The sequence below is a fragment of the Lutzomyia longipalpis genome, chromosome 1 (assembly GCF_024334085.1).
Source record: "Lutzomyia longipalpis isolate SR_M1_2022 chromosome 1, ASM2433408v1".
In the NCBI taxonomy this organism is placed as follows: Eukaryota; Metazoa; Arthropoda; class Insecta; order Diptera; family Psychodidae; genus Lutzomyia; species Lutzomyia longipalpis.
This window is the reverse complement of record NC_074707.1, coordinates 10,509,565-10,525,721: the sequence shown is the minus strand read 5'-3', so window position 1 is coordinate 10,525,721 and position 16,157 is coordinate 10,509,565. Positions and strand designations below refer to the sequence as shown.

Genomic DNA, 16,157 nt, shown 5'->3' with positions numbered 1-16,157 from the left:
AATATTGTATTATTTGTAACTGCCACTATATGTGTTTTCTCATGCGCTCAAGAGTAATTCATCACCAGTTTACCACATGCTCCCTCACAGATTTTGAGGCATGAGCACCATGGTGGCAGCCACGCGGAGGTGAGAATGTGAATTGTGAAATGTCTGTGGGTTTTCATCATTTCACGCTTTGGGATTTCCTTCGATCTTATTAGTGCGGATAAATTGGAATCAAAAGGCAGAAATCCAGGTGTCACTGTCTATTGACTCACCCTGGGCGTTATTTGTCTCCCTCACTTCGTGTCACAATAAGTTTACCCCATTGTCGGGGTAATGTGGATGGAGGCGCCGGGTATTTTCACAAAATAATTTACACGCCAAACAAAACCCCGGGAATTTTCAGTGAAAGTTTGTGGTTTTTATTATTATTTAATTAAATATGTTTGTATGGTATAATAAAAAAAACATTAATCAACATTCTAAATTACTTAAATTACTCATTTATTTAATAAACTTTTTTTTTAATGAGAATTGAAACAATTTAAAGTATTTCGGATAAAAAAAAATTTCTCTATAAAAAAATTCAATATCATATTTTTAAAACAAAATATATCATTTTGCTTGAGAAATCCTTTTGTAAAATCATCTGCTTGATACAAAAGTAATTGCTTTGAGTGTGTACACGTATATTGTGTGATGTGAAATGATAGTGGAATCCAATTCTATAGTGTGGCAGATGAAATGACGCGAGAGGCTCACGTGACAAATTGGGCGGATTGGATGGCGAGGGGGGTGTGAAGGTGTCGAGTGTTTACCACGGAATTAGATGGAGCAAGCCACAGATGAATTGCTTAAATAGACTTATTTGCGCATTGTGAGGAAATCCATTGTAAATTCACGCTCATTTCTCTTCTTACTTTAAATATACATCGCGCAAGCACATTGTGTACTTTCTGCCAACATGGAAATTATCCTTCTTGTTTCCCCATTAATTATTATCCCCACCATCTCCATCAATTTACCTCCGCTTTCTCACCTGAATGCCCCCTCTCGTAGTGCTTCACCTAATGGCATACATACACTATACTAACGATGGAGCTTTTCTCACACTTTTGGCACACAAAGCTTGCCCCCGACAACGAGCCAGCAAAAAAAGAAACCTCCAGCAACACAACGAATAGCGTGTATCTTTTGGGGAACATGAAAACTTTCTCATCTTCCAATCTCCATTTATTGTTTCTCTCCCATTGTTCGTGCGAAAGGTTCGCGGTAAAACAACACACCAAGGAGAAATATCGAGCTAAAAGCTCCCCATCCCTCCCTCACTGAGTCAGCTTTGTCGATACATATGAGGAAAAAAAAAAGCTCAAAGTGTGGCGGGGAGCATCTCGCGCGCAAGAAGAAGAGATTCTTTTGTGCGATATAGACAAAACTTTCTTCTAACTAACTACCAAGATCGCTGTCCTCGTACACTCCTAACTACTTATAATGGTGTGTAGTGCTAAACATGAGCTCCCTGAACCCCATTCAACATCGTTCCGAATTCAGTGCATGCATGAAGAAGGATTTTCAAACTTCCGCCACAAACTTTTCTACGTCCGTTCCTCAATTCACTGAAAATGAGCGTAAATAAATATATAAGCAACTGACACACGATGGGGAGAGTGTGAGAAATGAGGATATGCCACCATGACCCATCTCTATATAATACACACAGAGTGTGGAAATCACCCAAGTTATGACTTTCAGGCTATCCAAAAGGAGACTTTTGCATTAGTGTGCGAATGTATATCGTCCTAAGGGTGTTGGAGGTGAATTTGTTGCAAATTTCATACACCCACCAGGGAGACATGCTCTCAGGAGATTTTCCCAGAAATTAATCAACTCGAGGCACTTTGCTACTCTTCTCGTGCATAAAAAGACGCACACTCAGAGAAAATGTTGCAACATCCCGGAAGGAGGATTGGCATTACCACTCATTTAAACTGATTGAATTTTCCAAGGAATTTTCTTCTCTTTCTGCTTTGAATGCAAATCATTTTCGAGCTTTTGATACTTTCTCAATGCTATAAATAACACAGTAATATTCTAGATATTCTTATAAAATTATTGAATAGCTTTTAGAGCTTTCAAGATATTTTCTGAGCTTTTACATTTAAAATTATGAAAGAAAAAGTGGCAAAATTTTGGATTTTTCTCTCCGATGATCTTTGAGAATGCTAGAACATGCCCAACCCACTGCTAGAGCTTTCGATACATTCTGTATGTCCAACACTTTCTGTGTCTGAAAGCTCCAGGGAAAGCTCTGACAATTGGTATGTTTTATTGCTGAATTCTCACCACTCACTGAGGAGGAAAATGTAAAATTTTCTACTTTAACCTTCATAAAAATAAAAGGATACTCAAGTACAGATCATTACCTGTCAAATTTCCGGACTTTGAATATAAAATCAGAAGACTTCCTTTGAGCTTTTGAATTTAGTTGTTCTGAGTGCAAAATAAATATCAAGCCTATGGCAATGTTTTGTAGAGAACTTCCCAACAAAAACAGTTCATTCTCCGTATATTTCTTCCTTTCTCTCTCTGTGAAAACAAGGATAAATTCCTTTCCCTATGAGGGAAAATTACACAATAATACAAGTATTGTAATTAATTTTCTTCTGCAATTTTCAAAATTTTCTCAGCAAAGGATATTTCTTACTCTATCGCAGAGTCATCTCAGCCAAACCTTTTTCGTGAAATTTATTCATTTGAGTTAATTATGTGCATTAAATATCGCAAAGTGCTGGCGGGCAATTCTCTTTCACAAAATTCCACCATTCCCCATAAACAAGCTTTTCTTTTTTGGAAGATGATGATGCTGAAGGTGGAAGATTCAAGAGTTTTTTTGGGGGTGGGGTGTGGGAGGATGCCTCGCGAAAGGGGTTGGCAACAACTTGAATTGTTTTTAATGCGAAATGGAAGATAATATCTCTGCGGAATGGTGGTTATAAAGAGCACACAACATTGTCTACATTCACCTCCTATGGTGTGACTACATTCCTTCATATTTATGGATGGTAAATGTATCTTTTGTGCCTGCACTTGCCACGATTAAATATTGAATGTTCTTTATGAGTGCTGTATGAATTGTAACACTTTAATGTTCACATTGCTCCAAGCGGTTTTGTATGTCCCGACAAAATGCTCTATAGATCGACGAACCTCGAAAGCATTTTGCAGTGTAATGTCTGACTTTTGGGATTATATATGCTATGCATTGTAGCTGAAAGCTCTTTATATATTAGAGTAGGCAGACACACAACAACTGTAAATGAAAGAATTCATAAATTATTTTATTTATCTCTTCGTACTTTTGAGGGAAAATTTTCCATAAATGCCCGCTTTATATAATTAAAATGTCTTATTGGATTTTGGAATTTTTCTTAAGAAATTCACCCCTTTTAACACCCTCCCCTCCATGCAAATAGTAAAACAGGTTGCAATTTTAGCGTGAAAAGCATTAAAATTCTAAAAAGGAAGGAATTTTCTCTATAGAAAATCAACAAAGCAAACACGGAAGCTATTCCTTTTTCCAATTTACCACCCACCCTTTGATCTCATTTCCGAAAGGTGAAGAGAGAGAGGGCAAAAAAAATCCTTTGGCGGGTATACGAACATCTTACACTCCAATTACAGGACTAATCCCCTGTATATAGGTACTATGAGATGGAAATTCTTCATTAGCAGCTTTGAAAAGTTATAGCAATTCTGCAACTTTTTCTCGTTTTCCCCGAGAAAAATACACGTAATTATTTTTCTAAAACAGAAAACTCAGTGAAATTTAATTTCCAACATACCACGAACGCACACGGATGTACGGGGAATGAGGGTAAATGCTGCACAAACTTGAGGTAGGATAGGTTTATTCGTTTAGGAAAACTAAAGAAAATTTCATTAAATACACTTGGTGGCAAAAAATATATTGCAGCATTAAATGATATTATGCACCACATCCGAGAGTTCTGAGAGTGTATTCGTTTATTTATAATTAATTCATAATTATGCTTATTGAGCGATAAAAATGTTCCGTTTTCATTGCTAGGATTATAGGTTAAATCTGGGCTTTCGTATTCAATATTGTTTTCTTGAAATTAAGAATAGAATGAATTTATCTCTTCATCGGGCTTTGAATAATCCTTTTTTTTAAATAAAAGCTTTGGGTAGACTCGAGCTTTTTCGTCCTATATAGACCTTTAACGCGAAATAATAAATACAAACTCATAATTTTCAAAGGAATTTCTGCATCATTCAACTGCAATATCTGTGATGAAAAATTCAAAAATACAAAACTATTTTTTTCTGAAAAAAATAACACAGACAGAAGCATTTAACACCGACCCAAAGCAATAACGAGGTGGTGGTGTGGGGGTGGGTAAACTCTCGAAATTGCTGATAAAAGGAAATGGTGTTGAATACAACGGGTATAGAACCAAAAGTCCGTGCTTTTCTTTAATTGCACTCAACCCATTTATTATCTGAATTGTGTGCAATCGTGTTTCGAATGAAAATTCACTTATTCGGAAAAATAAAAGGAAACTCATTGTGAGAAGTATGATTTATTCTGTGCAAGAAACTCTCAATCTTCTGAATCAACATAAAAACTTTTGATGTGCGAATCAAGCGTATATAATTTGAATGTTAGGGAAAAATAAAATTCACAATATAAAATTTTCCGCGGTGTATTGAAAGGAGGGTTGAAAATGATTTTCATTGATTAGTGATTTTTCAGTAAATATAAAAAATAAACTGAATTTGATTGAAATATTGAACTTTTTGTTAAAATTTCTGCAAACTCAAACTTTGTTGCAAAATTCTTTTCATCTTTTGTAATCCGTTCTAATTAAATTTTATATACATATACATTTAACCTGTGTGTGCAATCTTCAATGGTGTGACCGTAAACTCCCGACCTATTGACGTTTTAAATTAATTATAATCCATTCAATGTAAATACAACCCGTTGAGTTGAGGTTGTTCTTGTTTATTCAGAATTCCCATGAACCCCCGCATACGATGAAAATAGTCCATACGTGAAAAGTATGACTGTAATTAAATATGCTCTTTTTGAATTTTAAATGAATCTCACATCAAATATAAATGGCTTAGGCGATAGCTTTTTGGGGTATTTCGCTGGAAAAAGCTCAGTGAAATTCCGTACAATTATGCGCATTTCCCCCAGGTAATCTCCCATGTGTATTAAATTGCTACTTACCCAAAAAGTGTCTCTCTGTGCTGTGGTATTCGTCACAAAACCCACCACCACCACACCCATCCGAAGTTTGTGCATTAAGGTAATTTATTTATGTAACTGCGTGTGGATGTGCTTTTAATGGTTCTGCTGAATCAATTTTAATGGATGCCTCACAATTATATTCTGAATACATTGAAATTCAGCCACCCACACCACATCGAACGCACCTGAACCTTTTGGGAGCTAATAACAACACACTGAACTCCCAGGGAAATTTGCACAAATAGGGGAATTAAAATGTTTCAACCTACTACCAAATTGCAATTTATAATATTTTGCATTCATTCGATTTAACTCCCTCAATCATGTTTCATTTTCACTTCGTGGAACTGAACACAGGTGCGCTCGAACCTGTTGACCCTATCATATTTATATATTAATTTAAGCATATGGAAAAAGCTCTAACCCTACAAATAAATATATACATGCCAGGCTTATAATAAAATTTAAATCCCTGTAAACAAATATGATACTTTTTGGTTTTTTTTTAAATAAATTGCTTTATTTTAACATATGAGAAGAGATAACGATGCCCTGGAAAAGGCCTCTAGAAAAGGGACTTATATTCCGGGTCTCACGCCAAGTAAATTCCAAGCACATAGAAACCACGAAAATGTTAATAAAGTTTCTCTCTTTTTTTTGCAGAATCATTATGTGGCTACCGCAGTTTGGGTGGGTGTTGGCAATGATGATGAGCTGCATGTACTGTGTGGATGGCACACCCGCAACGAGAACAGCAGCTGCCAAGCGACCAAAGTCATCATCCTCCTCCCAAGCGCCTACGAGATCCCCAATTGTGCCGGATCTCTGCTCCAAAGCACCCGACATGAAGATAATTTGTCACTGTGCCACAGACGCCCGACGGTTGGTAACTAAAGCCGATTGCTGGATCCTTGGCTCCGATTTATCACGCAAAGATCCCATTTGGGCTGCATTCTACGCCCACACATCCATAACAGAGGTCAAATTTATCACATTTGCCCAGGGCAATTTAACATACGTACCCAGTCGGGCTGTACGCATCCTGTCGATCCTGTCGAAGATCAGTGTTTCCTTTACGCAAATCACCGAAATTGGCCCCTACGCCCTGTCCAATGCCACACATTTGGCCAAAGTTGAATTCACAAATAACACCCAGCTTAGGTCACTGCGGAGGTATGCCTTTGCCAATCACCCCGTCCTGTTTGATGTCAATTTAGAGGCAAACTCCATCAGTCAACTTGAGCCGCAGACCTTTGTCAATCTACCCCATCTTGAGGTACTACGACTCGGCTACAATAACATCACCACCCTACCCGATGATGTATTTGGTTCACTTGGAAAGCTCAAGGAGCTACATGCGCAGCACAATCAGATTGCTCAACTATCGCGAGATATTTTCAAGGGCTTGGGGAATTTACTTATGCTCGACTTATCATCGAACAACCTCACTTTCATTGGGAATACAGTTTTTGCAGAACTATGGAGTTTACAGGAGCTTGCCATGCAGAATAACAAGATTGAGGTGAGTTTCGTGTTTTTACCCCCTAAACTTTATGCTTGATAAATATAAACAATAAAAGTATCAAGCTTTTCAAATGGATAAAAAGCTCCGAGTGAACGATAAACTTTTACACCCTTCCCCATCAATTGGTACAATCAATTGAGGATCTAGTTTTCATGCAAGCAGGAAAATATATTCCATGCAAAGCAGGAGAATTCAAAAGAGAGAACTTCATTTTCCTCAGTGTAGTGTAGTGCCAGCAAAACTTTTAGATACCATCATATGGTTCCCACATTCTCATTTGTAATTTACCATGACAATTCGGTTGATGTTGATGGTGTCAAAAAACACTCGAACCATTTTACATGTAGCTCTGCACACCCCTCTTTTACTATTTTGAATTTATACTACATGTCCTTGCAGCAAGTATCCGAGAGAGCTTTCGATGGCCTCAACAATCTGCACACCCTGCAGCTGCAACACAATCGCCTGATCGCACTCCACAATGGCATCTTCACCGTTGTACCTGCCCTGAATTCTCTGAATTTGCTGGATAATCAACTGGAGACACTCACATTCGAGAACCTCCATCCAATATATGATAATCTCAAACGAATAAATAGCGAACTCAACATTGACGGTGAGTTTTCACATCAAGTCTATACCTTTCTGTTGTTCATCAACATCGTCCACACCTACACATACACATAAAATTCAAAAGAACCTTCATAGAAAGGGGTGTAATAATTGTAATCAACTTTCCATCCACTATAGAGCTCATTTCCAAGAACTTTTCCATATTCTTCTCAAGCTCTATTACAATCCCTAGGTTTTCTCTCGCATATTCCAACCCATCCAACACTCGCTGGGTTTGCCTGAAGAAGCTGCAAATTCAATAAGTGAGGAAAAAGTTTCAATTGAATTTCAAAAGAAACTTTCTATGTGACATAACTCTTTCAAGTGAATTCTGCCTCTCTATCTCAAGATATCGCTTCTCAAGGACCCCACAGAAGCCGGCACCTCTACCGCAGAAGCAATTTTTCCGCACTTTTTCATTAACCATATCAAAGTCAAACACACACACATACCCTCTCTCGATGAATCCTCAGGAGAGAAACCTTTTTGGTGGCTATATACACATACAACTGGTGAGTTGTGGAAGTATGAACGAAAAAAAAACGAGGAAATGACGTTCTCTGAGGAAAATTTTCAATTTGAACCAAAAGAGAAAACTCGTTTCACCCACATTATGCACTCAACGAATTTGTGGTGAGCTTTCAGCCGTGCAAAAGCTTTGAACCATACATAACTTCCCCTCAGAAGCACTTTAATGTGGCAAAATTGATGCCATAGTGCTTTGAGGTTTACTTGGGTCAAAGTGTCTGTGTGTGTGGAAGCAAAAGGTGATGACATTTTATCAGAAAATTATCAAAATTAAAAATTATTTAACTTTTAATTTGCAACGAGAGGGATTTTGTTTGATTTTTCACAGAAGAAAATTGGATTATGTATCTCAGTATAGGGGTAACTGGGACAAAAAGTTAGAAAGACAAGACAACACATTTCCAATATCTCAGTAAATATTATTTCGTAATTGATCCATTTTAATCAAAAGGTACCTTTTATAACTCTAAGCATAAAAAGTTTTATAATAATTGATCTAATATTTCAGGATTTATTTAAAAAGCAAATTTTTCCAATTTCAAAGTAAAATTTCTTAAATTTTTTAATTTCTGTAATTTTTTTATTAAGAAAATTTCTAATTGTTGCACAAATAACTTATTCTCAATTGCTTTTATAATTTCTAGATGAAATAAATTCATAAAATTAAAATTTAAGGACAAAAAACGTAAATTAACCTTCTTGCCCCGTGGTTGGGGCAAAAAGTTAAAAGTGCAAGGGTTCGGAAAATGGACTGAAAATGCATTTTCCCGTTGAGTTAGAAAAAAATCTTCTGAGACAAAGTTGTAGCCCGGAAAATTTCCTATAAGATAGTCGTCATGAGAAAACTCAAATATTTTCAGGGAAATCAGGAAAATGGTCCTCCCAAAAAACTAACTTTTTGCCCCATGTCCCCCTATTGTGTGTGTATTTGATATTTCTGTAAGGGGATGATTTCCTGTAAGGATCATACGGAAAGTAAGGGGCGAAAGTGGGTGAGAATACCCATGCTGCACACTAATGGTTGGGAACCACATACATATAGCGAAAATTGTGTACAGAAGAGAATTTTCATGGTGACTTGCGGCAGTGTTTGGTGAATCGTCAACGTGCGAGAAGAAGCACGTACCACGTGTATTTCGCGAACAAATGTTATTTGAAGCCTTTTCCCTTTGGTTAAAACACCAGAAATCGGCTGCCAACCTCCACCACCCCATGCCCCTTTAGCTACCTACCCTCTGTACGACACTACAATATAAATTCTCTCATATATTTTGGCTTTCACCCACCACGTTGTTTGCCATGTAGATACATATTTTTGAGTAGAATATATACGCCCAATAGCTGAATAACATTTCACATGGGTAAAATGTAATATTTGTACGAAGAGCAAATCAAGCGTATAGCATGGAAAATTCTCTGTTCTTCGACTCTTTTTTTTTTTCATTCCTCCTTTGCCCCTCCTGAGTGTGATGTCTTTTCTTCTATATCGAGCTCCCCTCTGTATCCAACCCATCCCCATTGAGAATCACCCATTCGCGCACTTACTGGAATTTCCATGTGTGCAGAGCTCTTTAAATCACACAGAGGAAAATATTCATACAACAGCAGCAAATAAGGGTGGTGGCGAAAAAAAATGAACAAGCAAAGGCTGTTTGAGGCAGCCGTGTATGCTATGTAGGTATATATAATTTTTTTTTCTAGATAGCAGAGTGTGAGTGCTTTCCTTGCGCGAGAAAAGCTCACGTTGTTGGTTATGTTTCTGTGGTTTGAGGGGTGATTCCTATATTGAATTTCCTATCCAATGGAGCGTCAGTTTTCCTCTCAATTTTTTTTCTCTACCATCACTCCCGGGTAAAAATAAGTTAGAGATCAAATCAAATAAATGTATTTCTTCACTATATTTTGCATAATACACCCAACACTTGTTGGCACACGAGACGAGCTTAAAAGCTCTCACGCCGAGCACCACACAGTGAACGCAAACAATACACATGCGGAGACATTCTCTTATGGGGAGGAAACCGGATTTTCAATATCATAATGAAAAGGTTTTTTTTCCTCTCTCCTTTCTTTATGTCTTTCCTTCCTTGGGTTCTCTTCTTCGGTCTATATACGACAAACCCACCCACCCCCATATACAACCCACTTTCAAACCCCACACACATACCCCACCCCCATCGACACTTGAGTCAATAACAAAAGTTCTGTGTGAGGAATAAAATTTCACATATTGCTCCCTGATATGTATGTATGTATTGCGAGTGTGGGAATGAAAATAATCTTTCACCATTCTCGATGACACGTGTTTTTCCGCTTTTGGGGTTTTATGGGGCTATGAGGGAGTTGGGGGTGGTTTGGAAGCACACAGTAGTATTTGAGAATGAAAAAAAAACCCAGAGATATGGGATGAATGTGAGAAAATGACAAGGAAATTATTTCAATTGGTCAGAAGTCATGGAATATGGGGGAAGTCTATTGTTGCTGAATGACTCTGAGCTATAAGCGAGAGCTTCCTGTCTACCGCATTCACATACCCTCTGGACTTTTCGAGGGCACCGCACGGGTTTGTCAGCGTGTCAATCAGCACAACGAATTGTGCATGGTGTTGTCGAATTTGACAGATAGTTTTGAGCTGAATTGCAAATTGCTGGAGACAATCAATCATGCATCATTTCAGGTCACCAATTAAGCAATGTGCTCCACTTCAAAATTTCCCATACAAAAACCATCCACGACTTCACCCCCAAAATTTTCTCAATGGATTTTGTCGTCATTTTACCCTGTCATGCCTTCTATCCATACTTCCTGCATATGTGTGGAGCCCTGGAAAAAAATCAATCTTCCCCATGGGGACTTTTTCATGATGCATCAACTTCTCAACAACGACTTTCAGTATGATTCAAAAGTTCATACGGAAGGATGAGAGAGTGGGGCGATGCTGAATTCCACCCTTCGATTCCCTGTGTATCAGTAAAAAGTTTTCCATTCAACTTTGTCTGTACGAAGAGAATCTTATTGCTCCAGAGAATATCGTGATCAAATCTATATTTCACGCCTTTTCAGAGACTTTTCAAATCTCGGGCGTATTGTCTTCACTTTGCTCTTTTATAGCCCATTAGAGGAGACTTTATCCCCCCATGCTATATACCTCCCCAGTGGACATGAAAATTTAATTTCTATATAAATTATTGAGTAAACAGGAAGGTGCATTGAGGATGAATTTATTAAATTGCCACGAGAAGCTAAATGGATGTTCTGGAACAAGTTAAGCATCAACAATATTCAACTAAATATTCAATAACTCTGTTTCAAAATGGAATTTTGGCAAATTGGAACAGTGCTGAATTGAATTATTTGCTGATAGAATCATTTCACAAACTCAATGAGTTCTAGAACAAGAATTTAGTAGACTTTGTGTCTTTTGGGTTCTATAATGTTAGACGTTAATCTGGAATTAATAATCTCTTAAAATAAGAAAGAATTTGTATACGAACGATCTATTTGCATTTCAAAAAATTATTTATTTAATTGCTGTGGATATATTTTCATGAATAATATGGAAGTAATGGAAAAGGAGTTTAGTCACTGTTGTATGACAAAATTTTTTTGATTGAAAAAGCAATTGGGATACGATTAATTGAAGATCAAAAATGAATAAAAAAGAACCATATTTTCACATTTTCCACTAAGATAAGTTATTAAAGATCTGCATAGATTACCTCAAAAATGCAAAGAATGACGTCACTTTTGTGTTTTTTCTTGTATTTTTTGATTAATAAAACATATATAACAGTATTTCGTTAATGGTTTTTCTTGTGAAAAATCTTTATGTTTCATTGGAAAAGACAAAAAATACATAAATGACGTCATTTTCTGCATCTTTGATATTTTTCTTGTCAATTTTTCTCAGTTGATCTCAGTGTAATATGTCAAGTCTCTGTGATGATTTCTTATCCTTTTCTGATCCTTTAAATGTTAACTGTATTCCGATCGTTTCCTCGAATAAACAATTTTCCCATAAACAGTGAATAAACTCCTTTAAATGAATATTAAAACTTATAAAAATAATTTACATTAAAACTTGAAGGATTTCTTTTTTTAAAACAAAAATTAATTTAAAAATACAGAAAATTTTTCACTTTTTTATTTTAAAAATCATAGTTTTTTATTGCAAACAAAATTTTCTTCTGTGTGTACCTTTTGAGCTAAACCCAAATAGAGTGATGCCTTCAAAATTTGCCTAACTCATTATAGAATCTCCTCCTTACGTCATGGAATTCAATTAGCAAAGCGAAAGCATCCCATGTACGAAAATTTAACATTCAGGAGGGAGTAACTTTTCCATTAGCCCATGGAATTGTTTTCACGCAACACTTTCACCAGTTGCCACCCCCATTGATGAGGTGATTATTCAGGGGGGATATTTGATTGATGAGTGTAAAACGTGTCCATGGCAAAGTGCTCTCATGATACCCTCTCTATGTACTAATGTTCTCCTTGCAATTTTCCTCCAACCACCCCCTACCTCTCTCTCCACCTCTATAACAGCTTGGAAAGTCGTCATTTTGACTTAGGGGGATGGGAGCGAAAGGAAACGCATGTGAAATCTGAGCAGCTACCACCCATTCCAAGTATCCGCAATATAGAGCTTCTTTCTGTCTTCTTTGTATTTTGTAATTCTCCCAAAATAATAACACATCCCCATAGCTTCAGCCTTTGTGAACGAGATTCAGGGATGAGAGGGATGAGGTACTATCATGTACATTATATTTGTTTTTTGCTTGCGAAGCACCCTTCTCAGCAGCATCTTCTTTTTCAATTTTTAGGGGTTGAAGAAATATAAAAAAAAATCCTCATAACGAATCCAGTACTGTGGATTTGGAAGCTATATGATGCTGTTGCTTTATAGAAGAGAGCAACGAGCGTATTATTACCTGCCGACAGAAGAAACCATGCGTGATGCACAAAAGATAGGCAGATTGCTTCAAAAGCGCGCTTGTTTGTGGCTTGAGGGTGAATTTTTCGCTGGTATGTACGGGGTAGTAAAGCACGATTGCAATTTCGCCGGGAGTCTCGTCTTTCACAACCCCCCCATACAACCTCTGAAATATTTTTCAACCCTCGAGACTTTTTTTCCCATCGTTGGGTGGGATTGAACATGAAAAAAAAAACTTTTATCTACCTTTCATCTCATTCACCCACTCAGTCCAAGCCTCGAGAGCCCCCTTCAACCCATCGGCCGGAGGGAATATCTCGAGTTACATGCGTTTAATATTTTATTAGAGAAGGCGCACAACGGTGCGCTTTCATATGTGCCACGTGGATTCCGGTGGTGGAAAACGAGAAGCCGCCGGGTGGTGCCTTTAGGGGTTGAAAGGGTGGGAGATTCATTCGGAAGGAAAGGACCATCGTAGATTGAAATTCACCCTCTGTCATCCACTTTTAACCTCTAAGAACTTCCTCACACCCCCAATGCAGTCAACATAATGTGTGGGTGAAGAATGTGAGCCAAAGCGGATATCCTTGAGCATAACCTTGGGGTATTTTATCACTCCTTTTAAATATTCATCCTAATGTTCTTCTTTTCTTTCCAACGAATTACTTTCAAGTGTCTCTTCTGCAGAAGTTTCTAAATTTGAATTCTTCATTCCCTGAAGATGCATTCCGCCACTTTGGCTCGTGCCTTTTACCAAGAAACCCACTCAACTATATACATTTGACTAACCACATGGGAAATTCTCCAGCACCATACAAATCAGACACATTAGTGAGAATCACATCATATGCCATTATACTATGTAGAATAATTATAAATTCTCCGAATCACTATCAGGATTTGTAATTATTGTTTGGGAATTCTGGTGAAAAGTCCAAATCTCTGGGGAAAAGTTTTAAAAATAATTTAATGATTTAATTTTCATTTCCAGAGAATAAATTGATCTGCGATTGTCGCCTGACGTGGATTTTTGAGTTCAGAAATATCACTAACAACACCAAACTCCGGCATTCACTGCGAGATCTCGAATGTATACTTGACCCCTCGAGGGCAGGTGGGGTGCAGATTATACCGAGGAAGAAGGTCAGGCTTGAGTACTATGACACCGATGAGGCTGATACGGAGGAGGCTAATGAGATAATTGCCCCGAAGACGCATGTAAGTGATCAAGGACCACGAGCTGTGAGATTGTTGAGCTTGATGAAGGAGCAATTGCCATGCCATCAGGAGTTGCAGTACCCAACGGAACTCCCTAAGCCGCAGGAGTCCATAAAAGTGATCTCACATGCAGAACGCGATGAACTCCATCAGACAACATCAAGTAGTGGTACAGGTGTGTCATTGGTCAGTGGTTTGGTCATCTTAATCGTGTCAATCCATGCTCTTACGGCACCACCATTGCCGTCCGTCATCAATTAGTGCCCAGCAGTGGCATAAGCCCGTTGGCCTGAGTATGTGTCTGTGTGTGGCAAATCGGATTTGGCACCACACCAGGATATTATTAATCAGTAAATTATCAAAATGGGGGCAAATGTAGGGTGAGTGTTGTGAGCCCTGCTGAGCCAACGAAGTGTCTGTCTCTCTCATGTCCATAAAGTCTTCAACCCCAATCAAAATCCCCCAAAATTGTGCGGGTGCTAAAGTGGAAAATGGTGATGATGTTTTCCCCATGAAAACCTCACACCAACATTATATTCTGGAATACTCTTCCTAAAATCTACCATGTTCCCCATGTGTTATCCAAATGGGAATATGGGGGTGGTTTGGGATGTTTAAATACCAATTCGATTTGTTGTTGAATGACTGTGTGCAATTCTCCCATGTGTGGCTATGGAATGGTGTGATGTGCGCCCAATATACGACCCACAAGTGGATTGTTTACAGACGATTCCTTACTTCATATATTGCTGTTGCAACATCAACAATTTTCCATATACACAACATAACATCATACAATCCCCTAAACTGTGTGTGTCTCCAAGGAAAAAAAAATGACAAAAAAAAACTAAACTAATGATACAAAAACAATGATTTTAGGATAAATCCCCTCTATTGAACGTATTGCTAGGAAACGTTGAGCGATATAAAGGATCCCCAGAGGCTACAGATTGAAAAGGACTCCACACACACATTGCTGTGGTGCCAGAAAGTGGGATTTTATGGCATTTATACCACATTTATATCGTTCAAAGTGTCCCACAGTGATAAAACTAATCTATTTTCCCTGAAAGCTCTTGTGCTACAACATTTTGACAAATATTCACCCACATTTCTCGCGTCTTTTTTTCCCGATTAGTTACACAAGAGTTATGAATTAAAAATTGATAAAAGAAAAAAATAATAAATGTGAGTGTACCTATAATCAGTATTAAAAATTTAAGGGAAAAAATGAAATTGAGAATATTTGTGATTTTAAATTTATAAATAATGATAATATTAATTATAATAAAGAAATATGTATACATATAAGAGTATAAAAATAATTTAAAAACCACCGTGACTTTTATTTTCCCCCAATACATCCTTTGAACTGTTTAATATACCTTTCAAAGTTTATGTTTCACTCCCGTATTTCACATAAAGGTAAGTTATGTATCAAACTTTTCCTACCTGATGTACATATTTATAAAGTTTTCCAATAACAATGAAGTTTAATTTTATCGCAATTATCCAAAAAATTGATTAAAAATCATTCTCATGCTTGGTCCAGGGGGTAGACAAAGCCCTTTTTTACCCGAACACAGCAAATAATGGCGGACGGTTTGCAGAAAAATTAAAGGAAGAAAATGACGTCATTTTATTTCCAAAAAGTGCATCAAAATTTTTAAAATCAGTTTTAGTGCATTAATCTTTGTGAGACACCCCTCAAAAGCTATCAATCGATAGAATATTAAATTATCTATCCAGTAATGGTGGATTTTTTCAGATTGAAGCATTTTCCTGAGTGTCTCAGCGAGTGATCAGTGAATTCCTATGGAAATAGAATCTTTGTCTACCCCCTGGCTTGGTCCAATCATGCAGGAAATATTTTCAATCAACAGTAAAAACAGAATTAAAATTTTCTGCGCTCTGGTAATGTATGTACTTCTGGCAACTCACATAGAATAATTTTTCAATATGTAAAACAATTCCGGATATTGCACAGAATAATCTATAGAATTATTACAATAGAAGTTTAATAGAGAAGACCGGGCTTGCTTAAATAAGTTTAATAAATTTCACTAACGTGGGAG

At 37.3% G+C, this 16,157-nt stretch overlaps 1 protein-coding gene across 1 annotated transcript in view; it reads left to right on the top strand.

Moving 5' to 3' along the window:
- The window catches only part of LOC129789672 (connectin-like), a 48,862-nt gene extending 33,444 nt beyond the window's left edge, over window positions 1-15,418 (top strand). The window contains exons 2-4 of the mRNA XM_055826675.1: window positions 5,927-6,785; window positions 7,188-7,404; window positions 13,856-15,418. Of these exons, the coding sequence (XP_055682650.1) occupies window positions 5,934-6,785; window positions 7,188-7,404; window positions 13,856-14,343 (1,557 nt within the window). The 5' untranslated portion in view covers window positions 5,927-5,933 and the 3' untranslated portion in view covers window positions 14,344-15,418. The remainder of the gene's footprint in view (window positions 1-5,926; window positions 6,786-7,187; window positions 7,405-13,855) is intronic.
- The last annotated feature ends 739 nt before the right edge of the window (window positions 15,419-16,157 follow it).